This window comes from Candoia aspera, chromosome 1 (genome assembly GCF_035149785.1).
Source record: "Candoia aspera isolate rCanAsp1 chromosome 1, rCanAsp1.hap2, whole genome shotgun sequence".
Classification (NCBI taxonomy): Eukaryota; Metazoa; Chordata; class Lepidosauria; order Squamata; family Boidae; genus Candoia; species Candoia aspera.
The window spans coordinates 248,292,201-248,310,553 of NC_086153.1; the positions used below are offsets into that span (position 1 = coordinate 248,292,201).

Consider the following 18,353-nt stretch of genomic DNA (forward strand, 5'->3'; position numbering starts at 1 on the left):
TTGACAATATTCTGAAGACTTTATTTGCATTCCATTATCAAGCTAATTTTAAAAAATAATTATCCACCAATTATTGAAATTTACATGAATTGCAGGTATCACACAGAAGTTTTAGCAAGCAATGTAGAAGGTCCAATTCCAATTGCATACTGCACTAAGTCTGCACCTTTAGTTAATATGCCAAGCCTCTAGCTTACCAGCTATCTCTGTACATGGAGGGCCTACCTTATATTTATAGAAGCAAGCTAACAAGTTGATAGAAATATAATTTAACAGTTCAGAGTTTTAGAAGTGATAGTTATACTGTACAATGTGAGTCTTCAACATATAGCAGGTAGTAAGAAAACAATGTATTTACAAAGGTTTCATATGCAAATCACTTTTAACAGACATGCTGCACATTCTTCTCCAGAAGAATGAAAACCTCATTTAAGAACCATAGACAATATTCTCTCCATATCATAAGGATCACACAAATAATTGCTTATATTTTATTAGTAAAAGCAACTGAGTATGTACAGAGATTTTGGCTTATTAAAAGATTTTAAAATCTTCCATTTGAGTTTATGCTATCTTTGTTGGTAAAATGCAAAAACAACTGTCTGGTGTGGCATTTCAGGAAGACAGAGGCCAGTGCTTTATTTTAGCTCATTTCATCCAACATCTTGGAGGTGTCACTGGACATATTAACTCAGCACAACATGGCGATCAAATACAGATTTACGCTGTTCTTGGACTTGGAGTTTCCATCGCTGCTGGGCATATTCGACTTTGTTCAACATGTTGGCACGACTTCGGGAACGAGCCAACACATCATGAGCATTTGCAAAAGGCTGGTGATCCTGAAATGAAAAAATATTTTTATTAAATATTACTGCTCAGTATGCCACTTTTCCAGACTAAAAATACCTTGCTAGACATACCCTAATTACATATATACAGAAGAGATGACAAAACTAAAATGTATTACTTTCTGTAGAAGGATGTATGTAAATTAACTATGTTCTTAACTATAAATCAAGTCCTCTCCAGAGGAAACCAGTACAGAATATATTCATCTACACATACACAATCCTCTCTTTACATCATGAGTAACAACTGAAAGTTTCAATATCCATAGTTGGACGTAAAAAAAAAAAATCAATAATTTGTGGAGCTGGAGGAAGAATGGAGGAACAGGCAACTTCCAAGGAGTCCAGGTTCTCAGCTCAGTCTCCTGACCTCTGGAGGGCTGTAAGAGGCCTTGGACCAACATGGCAAAACTACCAGGAGAATAGACAAATTTTGCGGGGCTCTTTTTGTAAATTTTAAGGGCAGGAGTGGAAGGAGGAGGCTGAGCTGAGGAGGTAAACTGCTGTCTTCCCCACCACTGAACTCCTCCTCTCTTTCAGCCTGAAATCTCACTGCTGTAATTTAGTTTTTTTGCCACCAAATTGCAGCAGAGTATCTCAGAGCACCTGGGGCACAGCTTGCCTATTTCTGCTATAAAGAATCAAGGACAAGTGTATACAGGGTGCAACATTTTTTCACATGCATGCAGGAATTCATGAGAAGGTCAAGCAGGTAGTGGGAATTGATGGTGAGCTAATTGTTACCATAAGAGAAGGATAAATCACAGTATATGTATTTGTGCCTTGAATCAGTTTTATTTTTTTGGACTCCCGGCGACTGCCCGGACTAGTCCCTGCAGTTTTATTGGCAAGATTTTTTGAATGTGGTTTGCCATTGCCTTTTTCTTCCTAGGGCTGAGAGTGAGTGACTGGCCCAAGGTCACCCAGCTGGCTTCGTGCCCAATGTGGGACTAGAACTCAGTCTTCTGGTTTCTAGCCTGGTGCCTTAACAACTACACAGACTGGCTCTCAAAATCACAGTATGATTGAATACAAATTAATGGAGGGCGGCTTCCCGTGGGAACGTGGCGGACTAAACAGCGGTGCCTGCAAGCTCCACGGGCAGAACTGACAATGTGGTGTTTTTGTGGGGGAGCTCAGGCAGGTTTTTCCTGAAGCCCTGAAGCATTTTTACCGGAGAAAGGAAAAGGCTTGGAAACACCCCACTTGTCCTTCAGACGGAGGCTCATAGCCAGAATATCATAAACAGCGTTCACAATCGACCGGTAAGAGCTCGCCGGGAGGCTGGGACGTCATCATTTCCAAGCCACATTGTAGTCTTAAAGGGACATTAAGTCCAGCCACCCCATTTCTAAAGCACCCAATTTATTATTTTTTTAAAGTATTTGTGCCCAAGAGAGGCTTTCTACAGCAAGGAGAAACCGTTTCTCTTGGTGTTTATCGTTATTTTTGTGATTAACCTTCCCTTCAAAATTCGTTTTAAGTTCTGGACTTTGCTTTTTATTTAAATATAAAGGAGGGTGGAGAGTATATTATTGTCTTGATGAAATTATTTTTGTACTAATTCTGAAGATGATAGCTTTTTCCTATGTGTTGAATCTGCCGTTTTGAACTTTACTTTCCTGCTGCAACTTTCCCTTGGAAATGTCTGTTATCTTGCCTCAAGAATGTAAACTCAGTTCGGAAGTTATTCATTATCTTCCACTTTTGTTGGTTAAGTAGCTAGGGGGCACCATAATCTACTGCATGAGACATGGAGGATTTCAGTCAGGCTTTCTCTGATTTTCAAGATATTAAGCAAGATGGATTATGGAAAACTGTTGTATAACCTTGCTGTTTAAAGTCGCAAGTCATCTCTTTTTGTAATTTCTAAAAAAATTTTCTTGTGTTTTCACACTTTAGTTTTTTTTTCTTTGTAGTTTTTTCTTTTTCTGTAACTCTTATCTTTTCTGGAAATTTAATAAAATTCTTATTAAAAAAACAAATTAATGGAGGTCACGGCAAAGCAGCAAAATCAGTACCATTATGTATGTCTAAGAATTATATGGATTTTGTTAACACTGAAAAGCTTAGGAATTCCTATACTTTTATCCAAGAAGATAATACACTCTGTAAATTTTCTGGAATTTAGATCCAAAGAACAGTGCACCATGCTCAATGCAATCATGTGTCTCTTTCTTAACCATCTCTTTTTTCATGTATTAGTGGATATTTACTTCCTCCTAAAATCAGGATGGTCAGAGAAACTATACAATATTATATAATATGACACAAGTTATCACAAGCAAAGCAGGGAGAAATAAGCAAATGTTGGTAACATTTATTACCCTGTCTATGGAATAAATTATATTCCATTTGCTCACGTAAATTTTTAAACCCAGGCTACAAAAATATACATGAAAGCACCCAGTTCTTGCATTATGTCAACTATTAATAGCACTATATACGATTTTCCAAGACAAAGAACAAAAAGACAATAAAAGGATTTTGGGTATTCACACAAAGGAAGATCAAGCACTAGTGGGATGTTACACAACCTGCCTGCAAATATAAAATAATGGCCAGTGAGAGAACTATTTAGCCCTATACATCAGCAATGGAGGGAGCAACTGCAGGATGTGTGATTCACTTTCCTCCCCAAGAGGAATAACTGCTAGAAAGGACAGCGGTCTAAATTCAACTACTGAGAAGAATAGCTGCTGCTCCAATACTTCTCTCTCCCTTTCCTTTCTTGCAACAAGTCTACTGCACTATGAACCTACAGACCTGGATTTATTGTACCTTTTGGTATTGGTACCAGACCTGGAATTATAGTCTTACTGTAAGATGGCATTCAAATTTGAACAGCCTGTGCCTTGTGACTCCACAAAGTCTCTGTGTTATTTACCAGCAACACCTATTGTGAAGCTGTTTGAAATATTCACTCCAGGACGTCAAATAACACCAACACACGTAAGTTTACATTCAATATCTTAATAAAAAGCAAAAATACAGCTGCTTAGATGACAAAATACCAAGACAATTATGTGTTTATATTAAGCATTCAAATCATTCTGTTAAGCATATGAAAGAATAAGTGCAATCCATAAACATGGACATTTACTATCAAATGCTAGTATTTAGACTTTAAAATGTTTTGAACACTATGTTTAAAGATAAGATTTAGAGAAGGACATACTATTTACATAACGATTTTTATATTTCAAACTGTTTAACATGTTAGTTTATCAAAACTGATAGAAGCTTCAAGACTAAACAGGTTCCTGTATAAGCCCCAGATGGATACCAGGAATCCATTTATGGTTCTACTGAAATTCATAAGAAAATTATCTCCAGATATAGAAGAAATAATTGAACAACATTGTTCCTTACTATATTTTGAATTTTAAAGTAAAATAGTTCTAGGAATGACATGGTTTCATAAAGACGTTACAGCAAAGTAGGTAGGACAGAGGAAACCAATAGCACATGGTCACAATATGCACAAGCTAGCGGAAGAGCATCTGCTAGCAGAAAGATTTCTTTCACTCCCATAACCCTTTCTCTCCTGGACAGTTTGGGGACCCTCTGAAAAAGATACATAGGGGGTCATGGTGGGTTAGTAATGGCAGTTTCCTAAGCAAGAGTAAACAATTATTCATGCAACACTGGATATAGCTCACTGGAATGCACCAGCAATATTAACAGAAATGCCTGTGCAAACATCCAGAAATTTTTTTTTATGGGCTTCATTGAATTTTTCCTACATTATTAGCATATTGCAAATAAAAGGGACTATATTCTGTGCTTTAAAGATTGTAAATGATGCATGTGACATAACCTGCAAAAATCTAACAAGTAAAGGATCTCAAGTTCCAGTTCTGTTTACAAAAACAACACCTCAAACTAGTGAATATAAACATAAAGAGTCAGAACAGTTAAGCTTGGCAAGACCACAATAGCAAGTGGAATATTTAGAAGAACTTGAGGAGGTCAAATGACCAAACTATGTTTGTTGTTTATTCGTTTAGTCACTTCCGACTCTTCGTGACTTCATGGACCAGCCCAAGCCAGAGCTTCCTGTCGGTCATCAACACCCCCAGCTCCCCCAGGGACGAGTCCGTCACCTCTAGAATATCATCCATCCACCTTGCCCTTGGTCGGCCCCTCTTCCTTTTGCCCTCCACTCTCCCTAGCATCAGCATCTTCTCCAGGGTGTCCTGTCTTCTCATTATGTGACCAAAGTATTTCAGTTTTGCCTTTAATATCATTCCCTCAAGTGAGCAGTCTGGCTTTATTTCCTGGAGTATGGACTGGTTTGATCTTCTTGCAGTCCAAGGCACTCTCAGAATTTTCCTCCAACACCACAGTTCAAAAGCATCCATCTTCCTTCTCTCAGCCTTCCTTATGGTCCAGCTCTGGCAGCCATATGTTACTACGGGGAACACCATTGCTTTAACTATGCGGACCCTGTGGACCAAGCTATACCATGTAGCATAATTCCTTTTCCGTCAGATCATTTCTTATTTTACAGTTCAATTTTTCTTTGCTAGAATTTCTTCTCTTGATACAAAATTCTATGATTTTTATAATGTCTTTTGACTCTAAGAATATAAATATAAAAGATATAAAATGTCTTTTGACACAGAATATTCTGCTCTTCAAATATCATGAAATCAGTACTGAAATCAGTACTGAATGATCTTTCTTACTGCACCCAAGAATTCAAGTTGCTTTCAAACTCTGTTTATGAATTACGTAATAAAATTTGAGGCAATCAATATTATATAATACTTAAAGCAACTATTTGATTGATTAGGGCATTTGATTAGGGTATTTGATTAAATTCTAAATTTTGTTAGACATTCAGAAACAGGTTGAATACTATGGTTAATAGTATTTTTTCTAGCAATTACTGCATCATCCAAACTTAGGGAAAAGGCAAATATGAATGCTTTTCCTCATAATTATGCCAAAAATCTAATGATTCAAATTCAGAGAGGTTAGATACAGTAAAAATGTCCAGTTGTTTCCAAATTTAATTTGATAATCAGAATGACCAGCTAGCACAACTTCCAGCATACAGAATATTTATATATTTTCTGCATTATTTTATGTTAATATCCTATCTTAGAGTAAAGAACCATGCTGAGACGGTAGCTTGAGTCTCTAGTGATTTATTATCCCACCCTACTAGACAGAAAATCCTGCCAAACTGAAAGGCTGTGGGAAACCTTCACAGATAAACCCAAGAATCAAGGCGGGTTTGCTCTGGGTTTCTTCGAAGGAAAGTTGAAAGCCTCTAAACTACGTATGTGTTTTTCTCCCTGGATAGGGGCCCCCTCCTGCTCACCATCAGTATGACAGTTAAAAACCTTAATACTTAATATCTTTCTGCTTACTGCCTCTTCTTTGTTACTACTGGTAGCTCAGAACTGAAGCAGTTACATTTGCATCAAAAATTAGTTCTTCAACGATCACTCGACTTCTAAATTGCTACAGGTAAAGTTTTTAGTTCAGATCATGAGATATACATCTTCATTTCAAAAAGAATTAGATTTATATGTCTTACAATTACTATTTAATACCCTATAAAAATAGAGCTATTTCATTCTGCATATGCTTTTCAAACTTGTTTTTGTCTGCTATATATTTTCACATTTATACTTGGCAGAATTTATGTTTTATTTTCTTCAGCTGTGTTTGAAAATGCTAGCATAAAACTACCTAAGTGAGTACATAATGCTAATGTTCATATTAAAATACAGCAACAACATAATCTGGAGTGGTAATAACATTTATAAATTGATATTTGTAGTTTTTAGACAATCCCATCTGGTATTAATGATCTCCATACATTCAGCTACAGACATTGTTAAACCTTCTGGATATTTGTCCGCATATAAAATGGACTTCTAGTAATACACTAAGTTGCCTTCTATTTAGTTAGATAATTGATCCAACACTGATGGCCAGGAATGTGCTTACTAGACTTCCCCCAGGTTTGCTATACATACTATTTTTCAGCAATTGCTACAGCCCATTAAACACTGTTTTGCTTCTACTATCTGTTTTAACTAGCCTTTCATGTGAGCCCTCCGTAGACCAAATTTCAATGAATTAAAGATAAGCAGCAGCCATGCATGACAATTACATTAGACTCTATGCTCCTACTCTGCCTTCAGAGAATCCTAAAGAATGTGACAAAAATTATTATAAAATATTCTAAATACTGAAAACATACCAATACTGTAGGTTTTAGTCAGCATTTACACTTTCTAGCAGGAGCACGCTCTGAGTGGAATTTTGCTCACAGTGAACTAGCTGGCAGGAAAGGGATCCATGGAGAGGTAAAAGGGAGAGAGAGTTTTTGCCACTTCCTCCTTCATATCATTCCTTTTTCTAATCCCCTGAGGCAGATTTTATGAGGGCACAGGGGACTATAACTGAAGGGGAAATTTGTGAAAATCACTTCCTCCCTTGTGCTGCCAGTGAAATGTACAGTTTAAAAGTCTTCTATAGAAAGGCTTGAGGCCTGCTGGCGTTGGTGAGCCCAGTAGAGGGAAGATGTAATGGTATGTGCAAAAACCTTGGGAGACGGGGTGAAGAGATGCTGCCTAGGGAATGGTCAGATAGCCCACAGCTGGATAGTGGGAGGGACAAGAGGCTCAGAAGAGACCCTCCCTAGTTTTTCAGGCTGTAAAGGAGATGGCAGGAGAATTGCACTTTCAGATTTGCAAGGTTCAGTTACTGTAAATTTACAATAAAGTACAATTAGCTTATCTGGTCATGTTTCCTGTCTGGTCTACCTGGTAAGGCAGACAGGAGGTGAGGCGAAGAGGACATCAAAGGTCAGCTGGGGGGAGCTGCGGTGGGGGGGCAGAGGTAGGTGGTGGCAGAAGACAGCAGCCTCTTCATCTCAGCCATGCTGTGCAGAGCAGCCAAAAGGGCAGAGATGGGGGGGGGGAGATAGGCAGGAGAGGAATTGAGGCAGTTTGCACAGGGCAGGAGAAGTGTGAGGTCCTTGCCTAATGACCATGTGGTCTTCACCTAATGATCGCAACCGGGACTGCTATCGCTAAGCGGTGCAGGCATGTGATGTTTTGCTTAACAACCACTTTGCTTAGGGATGGAAATTCTGCTCTCAATTAGGATTGTAATCCGAGGACTACCTCTATTCCTGAATCTATACTCAAACTACTTCATCTACACTTGAGAAAGGACTGTGAATGGTGTGTGGCAAGTTTCTACAAATGCCTGTAACAAACCATGTACAGGAAATACTAGATGACTGGCATAAAGGCCACCAAATCACCCCTATTCAATAGACTGAATGACTGAGAGAAATCAGACAAGTGGGATATAGAACATATAGAATATATAGATATTACCCTTTATGTGCTATAGATAAATTATGGAATGTCACTCTTTAAAGTATAGCCTACCAAAGCTTTGTAGAAGTATAAAAAATAACCAACACAGTTCTGACCCTGAAGATGCTGTGATGAAGATCTTTTAAGTTTCCCAATTCTAAGAATGATAATCAAAGTGGTAACTGTACCATGAAAACAAAATTAATATAAAAATTAATATGACATTATTAACCTGGTGGAGGATAACAACTGTTACCTTCTAAAGGATCAATATGAACCAGATGCTTTGGCTGCCTCAGAGGCACCTGAGTTGCTTTCTTACTTGATGGAATCCATGACAGAAATAAAACCTATAACATATCTCTATCAAAAGCTCAATAATATTTTCAAAGTGAACTTTTTGGGATATTTTAAACATGGACTAAAGAATTAGAATTTCCAATGAAGCCCCATCAATAGCTTCATGTTCTTAAAAATATTAAAATGGTATCTAGAGATTTGAGATTAAAGTTGTATTTAGGTTATACTGGACTTCTCAAAGACTATATTTGAAAGGATGGACATCAGATTTTTCATGCTGGAGGTATAAGAAATTAGAGGGCTCACTGATGCATATGATATGGTCATGTGACCATTTAGTAACTTTTTGGGATAGTGTATTAATGTATATTAGTAGATTTATGGGGAAATCTTTAAATGTAAAAGATGTTAATAGAATGTTGAATTATATATCAAAGGTTCGGAAATTGTGCATCAGGAATTAGGGTTGTATTGAGCATGGGGATGGCTAAAAGAATTATATTAAGAAATTGGAAAAGTGATATTACTCCAAATGTCAAGGAATGGTTGTCAGAAATGTGGGATCTATCTGTTTTGGAAAAGGCAGTATTTTCTATTAATCAAAGGATCCAGCAATATATGTTACTATGACAGGGATTCTGTGAGATCTTACAATAATACCTTGTATTGTTCATATTACAGAAGAGAATTCACTGGCAAAAAGGTAACTATTGGTAAGTATAAAATACAAGATAGATTTTTTTCTGTTTTTCTTTTCCTTACTTGTATTTTTAGTTTGCACATTTATTTTTTTAATTTTTTTTCTTTAACATCAAACATTGTTTAATAATATTACTATTTTCACTTCAGCAGTCAGTTCTAAAGTTTTAGTGAAGATGTCTTTCTCAAATTTTAAATCTATTTAAACTATCAAAATACAAACTGTAATTAGGGGACTCATTACATATATTTTTGGGGACGCGGTGGCGCTGCGGGTTAAACCGCTGAGCTGTCGATCGGAAGGTCGGCGGTTCGAAACCGCGCGGCGGGGTGAGCTCCCGTTGCTCGTCCCAGCTTCTGCACACCAAGCAGTTCGAAAACATGCAAATGTGAGTAGATTAATTGGTACCGCTTCGGCGGGATGGTAACGGCGTTCCGTGAGTCATGCTGGCCACATGACCCGGAAGTGCCTATGACAACGCCGGCTCCAAGGCTTAGAAACGGAGATGAGCACCGCCCCCTAGAGTCGGACACGACTGGACTTTACGTCAAGGGAAACCTTTACCTTTACCTTTTACATATATTTGAATAAACTAAACACAGAACTTACCCCAATGTCTTCATCGCTCTGTATTAGCTGTGAATGTCCAAAGAGACGTCTCTTCAGAATTGGTTCTACCATAGTGAGATATACCATGTATAGTAGCAGAAGGCCCAAGATGGACAAATACATTATGATGGTAACCTGCATAATATAAGACAGCATTTCAATTTATGCCACTTAAGATCATACTCATTTGGATTATGTAGGCTGTCAAAGTAAACTAAAATGTCTAGCAAAATACAACACACATGCATCTAGTTTTCATTCATTTATCCCTAAAATACAAATTATAGTTCTTTAAAAAGAACTATAATTATGGATTTAGAATGGACTGAAAAAATGACAAAAGAAGACCACATTTTTTCTAAGGAACAGAAGACACAGCAGGAAGATGAAACTCACATTTTGAAGTAATATTATTATAGTTATTTCCAGTTCCATCGTAAAGCTTAATGTGGTTTTGAAAATTACTGAATACTGGCTAATAAAAGGGAGCTGTGCATTAAATTTCAGATCATCTTCTAGAAACAACCGAACAAGGTAGGAAGCACAAGCAAAAGACAACATCAAACAGTATAATCAGCTTCTTGTACAAGTTTAAAGACAATTTTCTTAGAAGCATCATAATGCACATTTGAGGCAAATATATTTGATATCAGGTATATTCAACAAGTGCAATCAGTCCCAAGCTCCTAGTACATACACATGTACAACAAAGGTAATTTTATTGCATTCTCAACAGTATATAGAATATTTTCCAAGTGGACTTTGAATTGGCAAGAAATAGTATATTCAAAGGCAATTCGGTTATTTTTAGAATGGTGTATATCCGCTTGGCTACAAAGTTACATAAAATTAATGCTAAGAAACTGAATCATATGGGCTAGAGTTGAACTGGTAAGAACTAAGTCAGATAAGAACAGAATAACATGTAATGTAATGTAATGTGTTGTTGTTTATTCGTTCAGTCGCTTCCGACTCTTCGTGACTTCATGGACCAGCCCACGCCAGACTTCCTGTCGGTCAACACCCCCAGCTCCCCCAGAGACAAGTCCGTCACCTCTAGAATATCATCCATCCACCTTGCCCTTGGTCGGCCCCTCTTCCTTTTGCCTTCCACTCTCCTTAGCATCAGCATCTTCTCCAGGGTGCCCTGTCTTCTTATTATGTGGCCAAAGTATTTCAGTTTTGCCTTTAATATCATTCCCTCAAGTGAGCAGTCTGGCTTTATTTCCTGGAGGATGGACTGGTTTGATCTTCTGGCAGTCCAAGGCACTCTCAGAATTTTCCTCCAACACCACAGTTCAAAAGCATCGATCTTCCTTCTCTCAGCCTTCCTTATGGTCCAGCTCTCACAGCCGTATGTTACTACTGGCAATACCACTGCTTTAACTATGCGGACCTTTGTTTTCAGCGTGATGTCTCTGCTCTTAACTATTTTATCGAGATTTGTCATTGCTCTTCTCCCAAGGATTAAGCGTCTTCTGATTTCCTGACTGCAGTCAGCATCTGCAGTCATCTTCGCACCTAGAAATACAAAGTCTTTCACTGCTTCTACATTTTCTCCCTCTATTTGCCAGTTATCAATCAAGCTGGTTGCCATAATCTTGGTTTTTTTGAGGTTTAGCTGCAAGCCAGCTTTTGCACTTTCTTCTTTCACCTTCATCATAAGGCTGCTCAGTTCCTCTTCACTTTCAGCCATCAAATGTAATGTAATGTAATGTAATGTAATCCAACCTAACCTAATCTATTCCAACATGTTTCCAAAACCAAAAACAAAAAAGCAATTCATGACCATAAACAAACAAACAAACAAATAAAATTAGAATTCTTAGTAGGTTACAGGAAATATCATCTTTAAATTTAGATAACAAACAGGGTAATATATCTTAGCACCTGTTAATCTGTAAATCAATAATTTAGTTTTCATGAAAAGAAAAGGATATTATATTTGCAAACATGTTCTGCTTTCACTATTTTATAATCTGACATACTATTTTAATACATGCTGATTTGAGAAAAAGACATATGAACGTTATTCAGCAGAATTAAACCAAAGTGTAATCAGATTTATAATTTACTTTTATTGTTTCAGAACTTCTTTCCTCATACTTGCATTCACAACGCAAGCAGTAGGCTTCTACATCCTGTCCAAGAACTGGCATAGGGTCCACCACATGAAGACAATCACTGCGTAGAAAGGAAAAAAATATTTGCAATACCTTTATATAAATTTAGACCACTAGAGAGAAATATTCACCAATAAGAACACATGCTGAATGTAACCCTGAATGAAGAGTTAACCAATCTATTATTCATTTGCATGAATGTTAGAAATACTTGACATTTAATCCACATAATATCAGCTTAAATTTTTAATTTGCTGCATTAGAATCTCACCTATTAGAGAATTAGTGGCTTCCAGGAAGCAAACAAATCTGAGTTTAAATGCCAACATTAGAATGTATCAGATAAGTGAGCTCTAAAATATCACCTTCCTCTAATCTCAGGACCTTACATCTTTCCATCTTTCATCAACTATCATGCCTCCTCAATGGAGAGACAGCACCTATGTTATTTGGAAGCGCTAACATCAATAAGAACTGTTAATCACTCAAAGAAGAGACTCAGGCACCCCAACCTGCAAATCCATCATGCCCCTAACTCCTCTTTACTTAAGCGATATTCTAAAGTAAGAGCATAATGTAAAAAATGTCATTTGGCACAAAATCATAGGGCATAATTTAAGGAAGAACCTGTAGATGTAGATTCTAGGGGGAAAAAATCCTTTTTTTTAGTGGCAAGAATTATTGTAAAACTGAAAAAGGTTTCAAAAGAAAATCATTTTCATTAGGCAAGCGACTGTGGAACAATAGGACTGTTTCAACTATAATCTGTTTTTCCTTCTATTTCAAGTTATCAAAGTTATCATACCATGCGATATGCTCCAGACCCATTTTACAGAATGGTAATTCCTTCTTCCTCATCTATAATATATTTCAAGATCTTTTAATCCTATGCAGACAATTCAATATTTCTGAAGTGGATCTAATCACAATATGAGGCTTATGGATGAGGATGTAGCAGATCTATGAAATGCCATCTTATATTTCCACAATAGATTTTCAGTGTTCCAGGACTGGGTTAATTGTCTCAATAAAGTAACGTCTACACAAAGAGTCCTCAGAATATGGCTGTTTTCACAGGTCTTCTTGGACACATTTGCTTCATTTTAGCTATTTTGTTAATCCTTCTGATAAATGTGTAACTATTTCTGTACTGAGATGAGAAGGCAAAGAAGCACATTCCATTCATAACTGCATAACAATGTAGAATAAACCACTAAAGCTATTAATTATGCTACGAGCCACAGAAAATCTTTTGTTGAACCAGCTTGTAAATGCAAGCACCTCTGATGGAACTGGGTTAATTTAATCCCCTATTTGAAAAAAAAAAATCATATGGTCTGACACTATCACCAAAGGGGGACTATCCATCATGATAGGTAACACCACAGAAAAGGTGTCTGCTGCTTCACTGATGGAAAGTCTTCATGATATGAACATTGCAAAAGGGGCAGGAATGGTTTGGCATTCTGTCTGAATATTTACTGAGAGAATCTGACTCCCAACCCCCAGGAGACTTACTCTACTCCAGAAGTAGACAACCTAGGGCAATATGAATGACAAGGGATTGTGGGAATTGAAGCAAAAAGTATATTAGCATATGGCCTGGTTGTCTCCCATAATATCTGCCTAGCTGATCCAGTCTGGCAGGGCTGGCGCGCTCTGGGTTCCTTGGTTAAACACTGCCGTCTATTCTCTGTAGCAGCGCCTGCCCTCTGGAATGAGGTTTCCCCCAAGATCTGAATGGCCCTCATGGTACTGGCATTGTGAAGGGCCCTGAAGACCTGGCTCTTCACCCAGGCCTTCGGCAAGCATGACTGGAGCTCCCTTTCCTTCTTTTTCTTTGTTCCCATTTGGGCTTGTTATCTCTGCCATCTTTATTCTTTTTTTGTTTTGTGTTGTTTTTCCCATTCTAATGTTTTAACAATTTGCCCAGAGTTGCTGGGAGTTTGGCAGTACATATTATTATGGTTGGTTGCGCAGTTAGTGAAATGTTTAGATTGGATTTGGCATTTTTGTCCACCTATTAAGTCCTTCCCAAGCACCTGGGATAGGCAGATGTTGTTGTTTAATATTAAAGATATCGTTGCATGATGTTCCAAGTAAAGCTGCCTTTTGCAATTGACTGATGGTGATTTTTGTCAATGCCTATGATATTCAAGTGGTGCTCCAGATGTTTTGGAATTGCACAAGGTGCCTATTACTATTGGTACTATCTTTGCTTTATTTTGTCACAGTTGTTCTACTTCTATCTGCAGGTCTTTAAATTATCATTATTATTAATAATAATACTAATAATAATCCTCCCCTACTATATATCTAAGGGACATTAGGGAAGCCATTGATCCAAGTCCATGAAAAATAAATGCACAGGCATGTATTGGATTTATTTTGAGTTCTCAAGTTTTATCAGAGAGCATTATATTGCATTAAATAAAAATACTTCCAAATAAATTACTTTTAAACTAAAGGATTTTTAAGAATTATTCTGAATTTCATTTCAAATGTAAACTTATATTTAGCAATGGCTACAAACAACCTCAACTTTTGCATCCAGAATTAAGTTTTCTTGATCCAAAATACTGCTCTTGAAATAGCAGTAATAAATGAGCAATATAAATTATTCTCATCTCTTAAATATAAAGTATCATATACTTACCAGTCCTTCTGTGAAACATTTTTACTAAAAATATCACCAGCATGCTCTTTGTATGGTGGACATATGCATTTACATCGGACATCTTGAGAGTTCTGAAAAGGCAAAGTGAATTAGAATGATTTTATCAAAATCATAAAAAATAAAGATGCAGGGAAACAGAGCAATAATTCTTAAGGGCAGCTTTCCAGTGCTGATGGAACAAAAGCAGAATAGATGGAGCCAAGAAATCTACTCAAAAGAAATGCCTGTTGAACTAAAATTTTATTTTCCAGATAAATGTGTACTGGTCATACAGCATAATTCAAAAACCGTTTAAGTAGCAATAACAGCAACCCAAAATGAAAGACAAAAGATTAATTATAACATCTCACTATTAGAGAATATCCAAGCTAGAAAGATAGCTCAGAAATGTATTTGCAGGAGCCATCTACAATTCAGTTTATTCATGAGCCTGATTTACTCAGAGGGAGTCATGGCAATTAAATCTTATTGAGGACTAAGATATTCAAGGTTTTATATTATATTAAACAGGATTAAAATGCAGTTCTACTTATTACATTATTGAACTTTAGTCATGGCTAAGTGGAGAATATTAGCTAGGACAAACTTCAGCATGACAATTTGACTATTCACTAAACTATGGTTTGTTTTAATCATGGCTTATGTACAAATCCAGCTCATATATATTTGTAAACAGCAATGGGGGAAAGAGGGAGGGAGGAAGGGATTTTGCAGAGAAGAGGGATTTTGGAGTAGAAGGAGTCACAGTGTTAGCAGAGGTACTCCAGACAAGAAGCAAGCCCAGATGAGCTAATTCTACTTTACTGTAAGGTTACATTAACAGAATCTTGCAAGCCTGAAAGTACATTTCTTCCCAGTCACCTTTACAGCCAAACAAACGAGGGAGGTCCCTCCTGAGACATTTGCCATGCCCACTTTCCTGTTGCAAGCTAAGCTGCCTCTAATCTGACTTTCCCCTGTCTGAGGCTCTTCCCCCTGTCTCCCAATGTCATTCCCACATACCATTACACACAACCAGCATGGAGAACTTTGCAGGAGAAAGTGGTAGACCTGGCAAGATGGAGGTTCCCCCTACCTGCTAAGAAATTAACATCTCCATTGCATGAGCTGAACTGGCTCCCAGTTTCTTTCTGGGTGCAATTCAAGGAGCTGGTTATTACCTTTAAACTACTTCATGGCACACCAGATTATCTGTGGGACTGCCTCTCCTTAAGGACATCTACCTGTCTTACCAGATCAGATAGGACGGGCACATTCCTAGCCCTTTCCCTAAACACTGCCATCTTCTGGGATCTAGGAAGCGTGTCTTTTCCATGGCAGCCCCTACCCCATAGGACACTCCTCCCTCTGAAGTGTGGCAGGCCCCCACCCTCCTAGCCTTTCGAAAAGCACTTAAGACCTGGCTTTTCCTCCAAGCGCTGGAACAGGGTAAGATTGAGAGGACTTAGTGATGGACTACATGTGAAAATTTAACTTTGGTGCCTGGTTTTAATGTTTGTGGCTTTAATAAATATATGTATGTATTATTGGTATATAGATTTTTTAACTGTTGGCTGGGAGCCGCCCAGAGTTTGATATAAGATGGGCAGCTATATAAATGTTTTAAATAAATAAGTTCTCTATGTTGGAAGAAACATTTCAATCCATCTTCAACATAAAACATACTTCATAGGACAGACCTGAAAAATGATCCAGACATTTCAACTGGCCCAGAAAGCATGGTGGTAAGCAGTGTTTTAAAAAGTGCCATATCACCCACATGTTGAAACAGCAGCACTGTTACTTTCTGAGCCCAATTCAGGACATGGATATGGTATATACAACCTTAGGCCCGAATTATCTACATGATCATGTACTTTTGCACAGTGCATCTCACATATTTAGAAGTCCAACAAGGTACCTTTTGCATATCCCACTATGGATATGATTATCATTAACAGCTTACAGTACTGTCTCCATAGTAGACTTACGTTATGGAACAACTTGTTACTGAAGTGGAACTGGCTCCTTCATTGTAATAATATTACTATGGTGCTTAAAACATCTCTCTTTAACCAGATTTTCATGCTGCTGGTTTTAATTATTTTAATTATACTGAATTTGAAATTGAATTATAGAGATGTTAGAAACTACCTAGAATGGTGTATGCAATACACATATAATAATTAAAATTATATAGTAATTTAGCATATACTTAAAATGTCTGACTCAGATACCTTAGTTGTTTCATGATTTATGGAATAAATAATAATAAATTAATGAAACATACTGTACATCTAATTTCTACTTGCATTGCTCAGTTGTATCTCATCCAAATTAAATTCATTCATTATTGCATCACATTCAAGAAAAAACAAGTCAACTCTTCAACAGTAAGACAAATGTAGATACAGATAAAAAAATTATCATGCAACAGCCATACACAACCCATTGTGGTTGGTCTTAATCTTGGCTCTATAGGAGTATATTTTGAACAAAGAGGCACAGAAGCAGCAGTCCCAATTTAAAACCATCTCAGGTTAAGAAAAGCATCAGATGCTTATTTCTGGAATGTCACAGGAATTATAGCCAAATGTAGACTGGACAGCCACATCAACTGTCAATACAATACAGTTTAATGCAAAATTTAAAAATACTAACTGGAATGGAATGCTTTTCCAAACTTAGTTTGAATTACAGGTTTAAGCAAGAAGCATTACAGGTTTAAGCCTCTTACTGCCACAAAAGGAAGTGAAAAACACTGGAGGGGAGGAGAATTAAAGCAACTCGAAATTATAGACACAGGCCTCTTCGCAAAACTATTATTTCTGCTAATGCTCACAGTTCCCTTCCTTAAGAAATATATGGATATACTCTCAAAAGTAAGAGACCTTGCTTAAAAACGAGGAAGGGATAAGGCAGTCGGAAGGATGAAGACGTAAATGATCAGACGTGGACCCCGCTTTGCCCCAAGGCACCTAGGCGGCGGGGCGCCCTGCCTCCCACCGCCCCCTCTGGCCCCGAGAGTTTTCTGGCGGGAGAGGAGGCTGGCGGGCGGTCAGCCGAGGGGCCGACGGAGGGTGGTGGGTCGACGGACGGGGCCGCTCACCTTCTCTCCGGGTTCCTTGTCCGCCACCGAGGCCAGGGCTAACAGCGCCCACAAGGCCGCCCACAGGGCCGCCCGCGCACCCCCCGGGACCGCCATGGCGGACTCTGCGCAGAGGCTCGGCTTCCTCAGTGCCGCCAAGGCGGGCCCGGAGCCCGCAGCCTCGGCTCTCCGACCATCGCAACTTCCGCCTCCAAAGCCCGCCTCGGACCGGTGTTTCCGTCACGTGGCGCCCCTGGCGTTCCGTTTCGGGGAGTGGCGCGTGGCCTCGAGCTGACCTACTGCCCGGCGCTGCCGTTTCGGCAAGGAATACTGTACGCGAGGAAGTTCCCTTTCTTGGGGAAGTGGAAGGACTCCCGCCGTATCGCGGCTGCAAAAGTCCTCGCGACCGCTAGTTGGCAGCCAAGACCTAGACGTGGGTGTGTCAGTGGGAGCCATCTAGCGGTCATGTGCATTTTTGCAGTCCAGATGCGGTAGCAACTCGTTGAAGTTGCTGTTGATTTGGGCGTCCAACATAATGGTGTGGAGAGGTTAGGGGTTGTTCTCCTTTCTTTCACCTGAGAGAACGGCCCCTTTTACTTAGGTAAAAATTAAAATTTGACTACAACCCTAAATTGGAAATTCATATTCAGGTGGCTGGAGGTAAGCTTGCTTGC

General features: G+C 38.4%; 1 protein-coding gene across 1 annotated transcript; it reads right to left on the minus strand.

The window, feature by feature from the left end:
- TMEM9B (TMEM9 domain family member B) lies at positions 1 to 17,889 on the minus strand. The gene is made up of 5 exons (XM_063289430.1): positions 17,701 to 17,889; positions 14,592 to 14,683; positions 11,888 to 11,996; positions 9,813 to 9,947; positions 1 to 842 (listed from the first exon to the last, which is right to left on the minus strand). Exons 1-5 carry the CDS (start codon positions 17,794 to 17,796, stop codon positions 687 to 689), a joined length of 588 nt encoding a protein of 195 aa, XP_063145500.1. The 5' UTR covers positions 17,797 to 17,889; the 3' UTR covers positions 1 to 686.
- Positions 17,890 to 18,353: the final 464 nt, after the last annotated feature.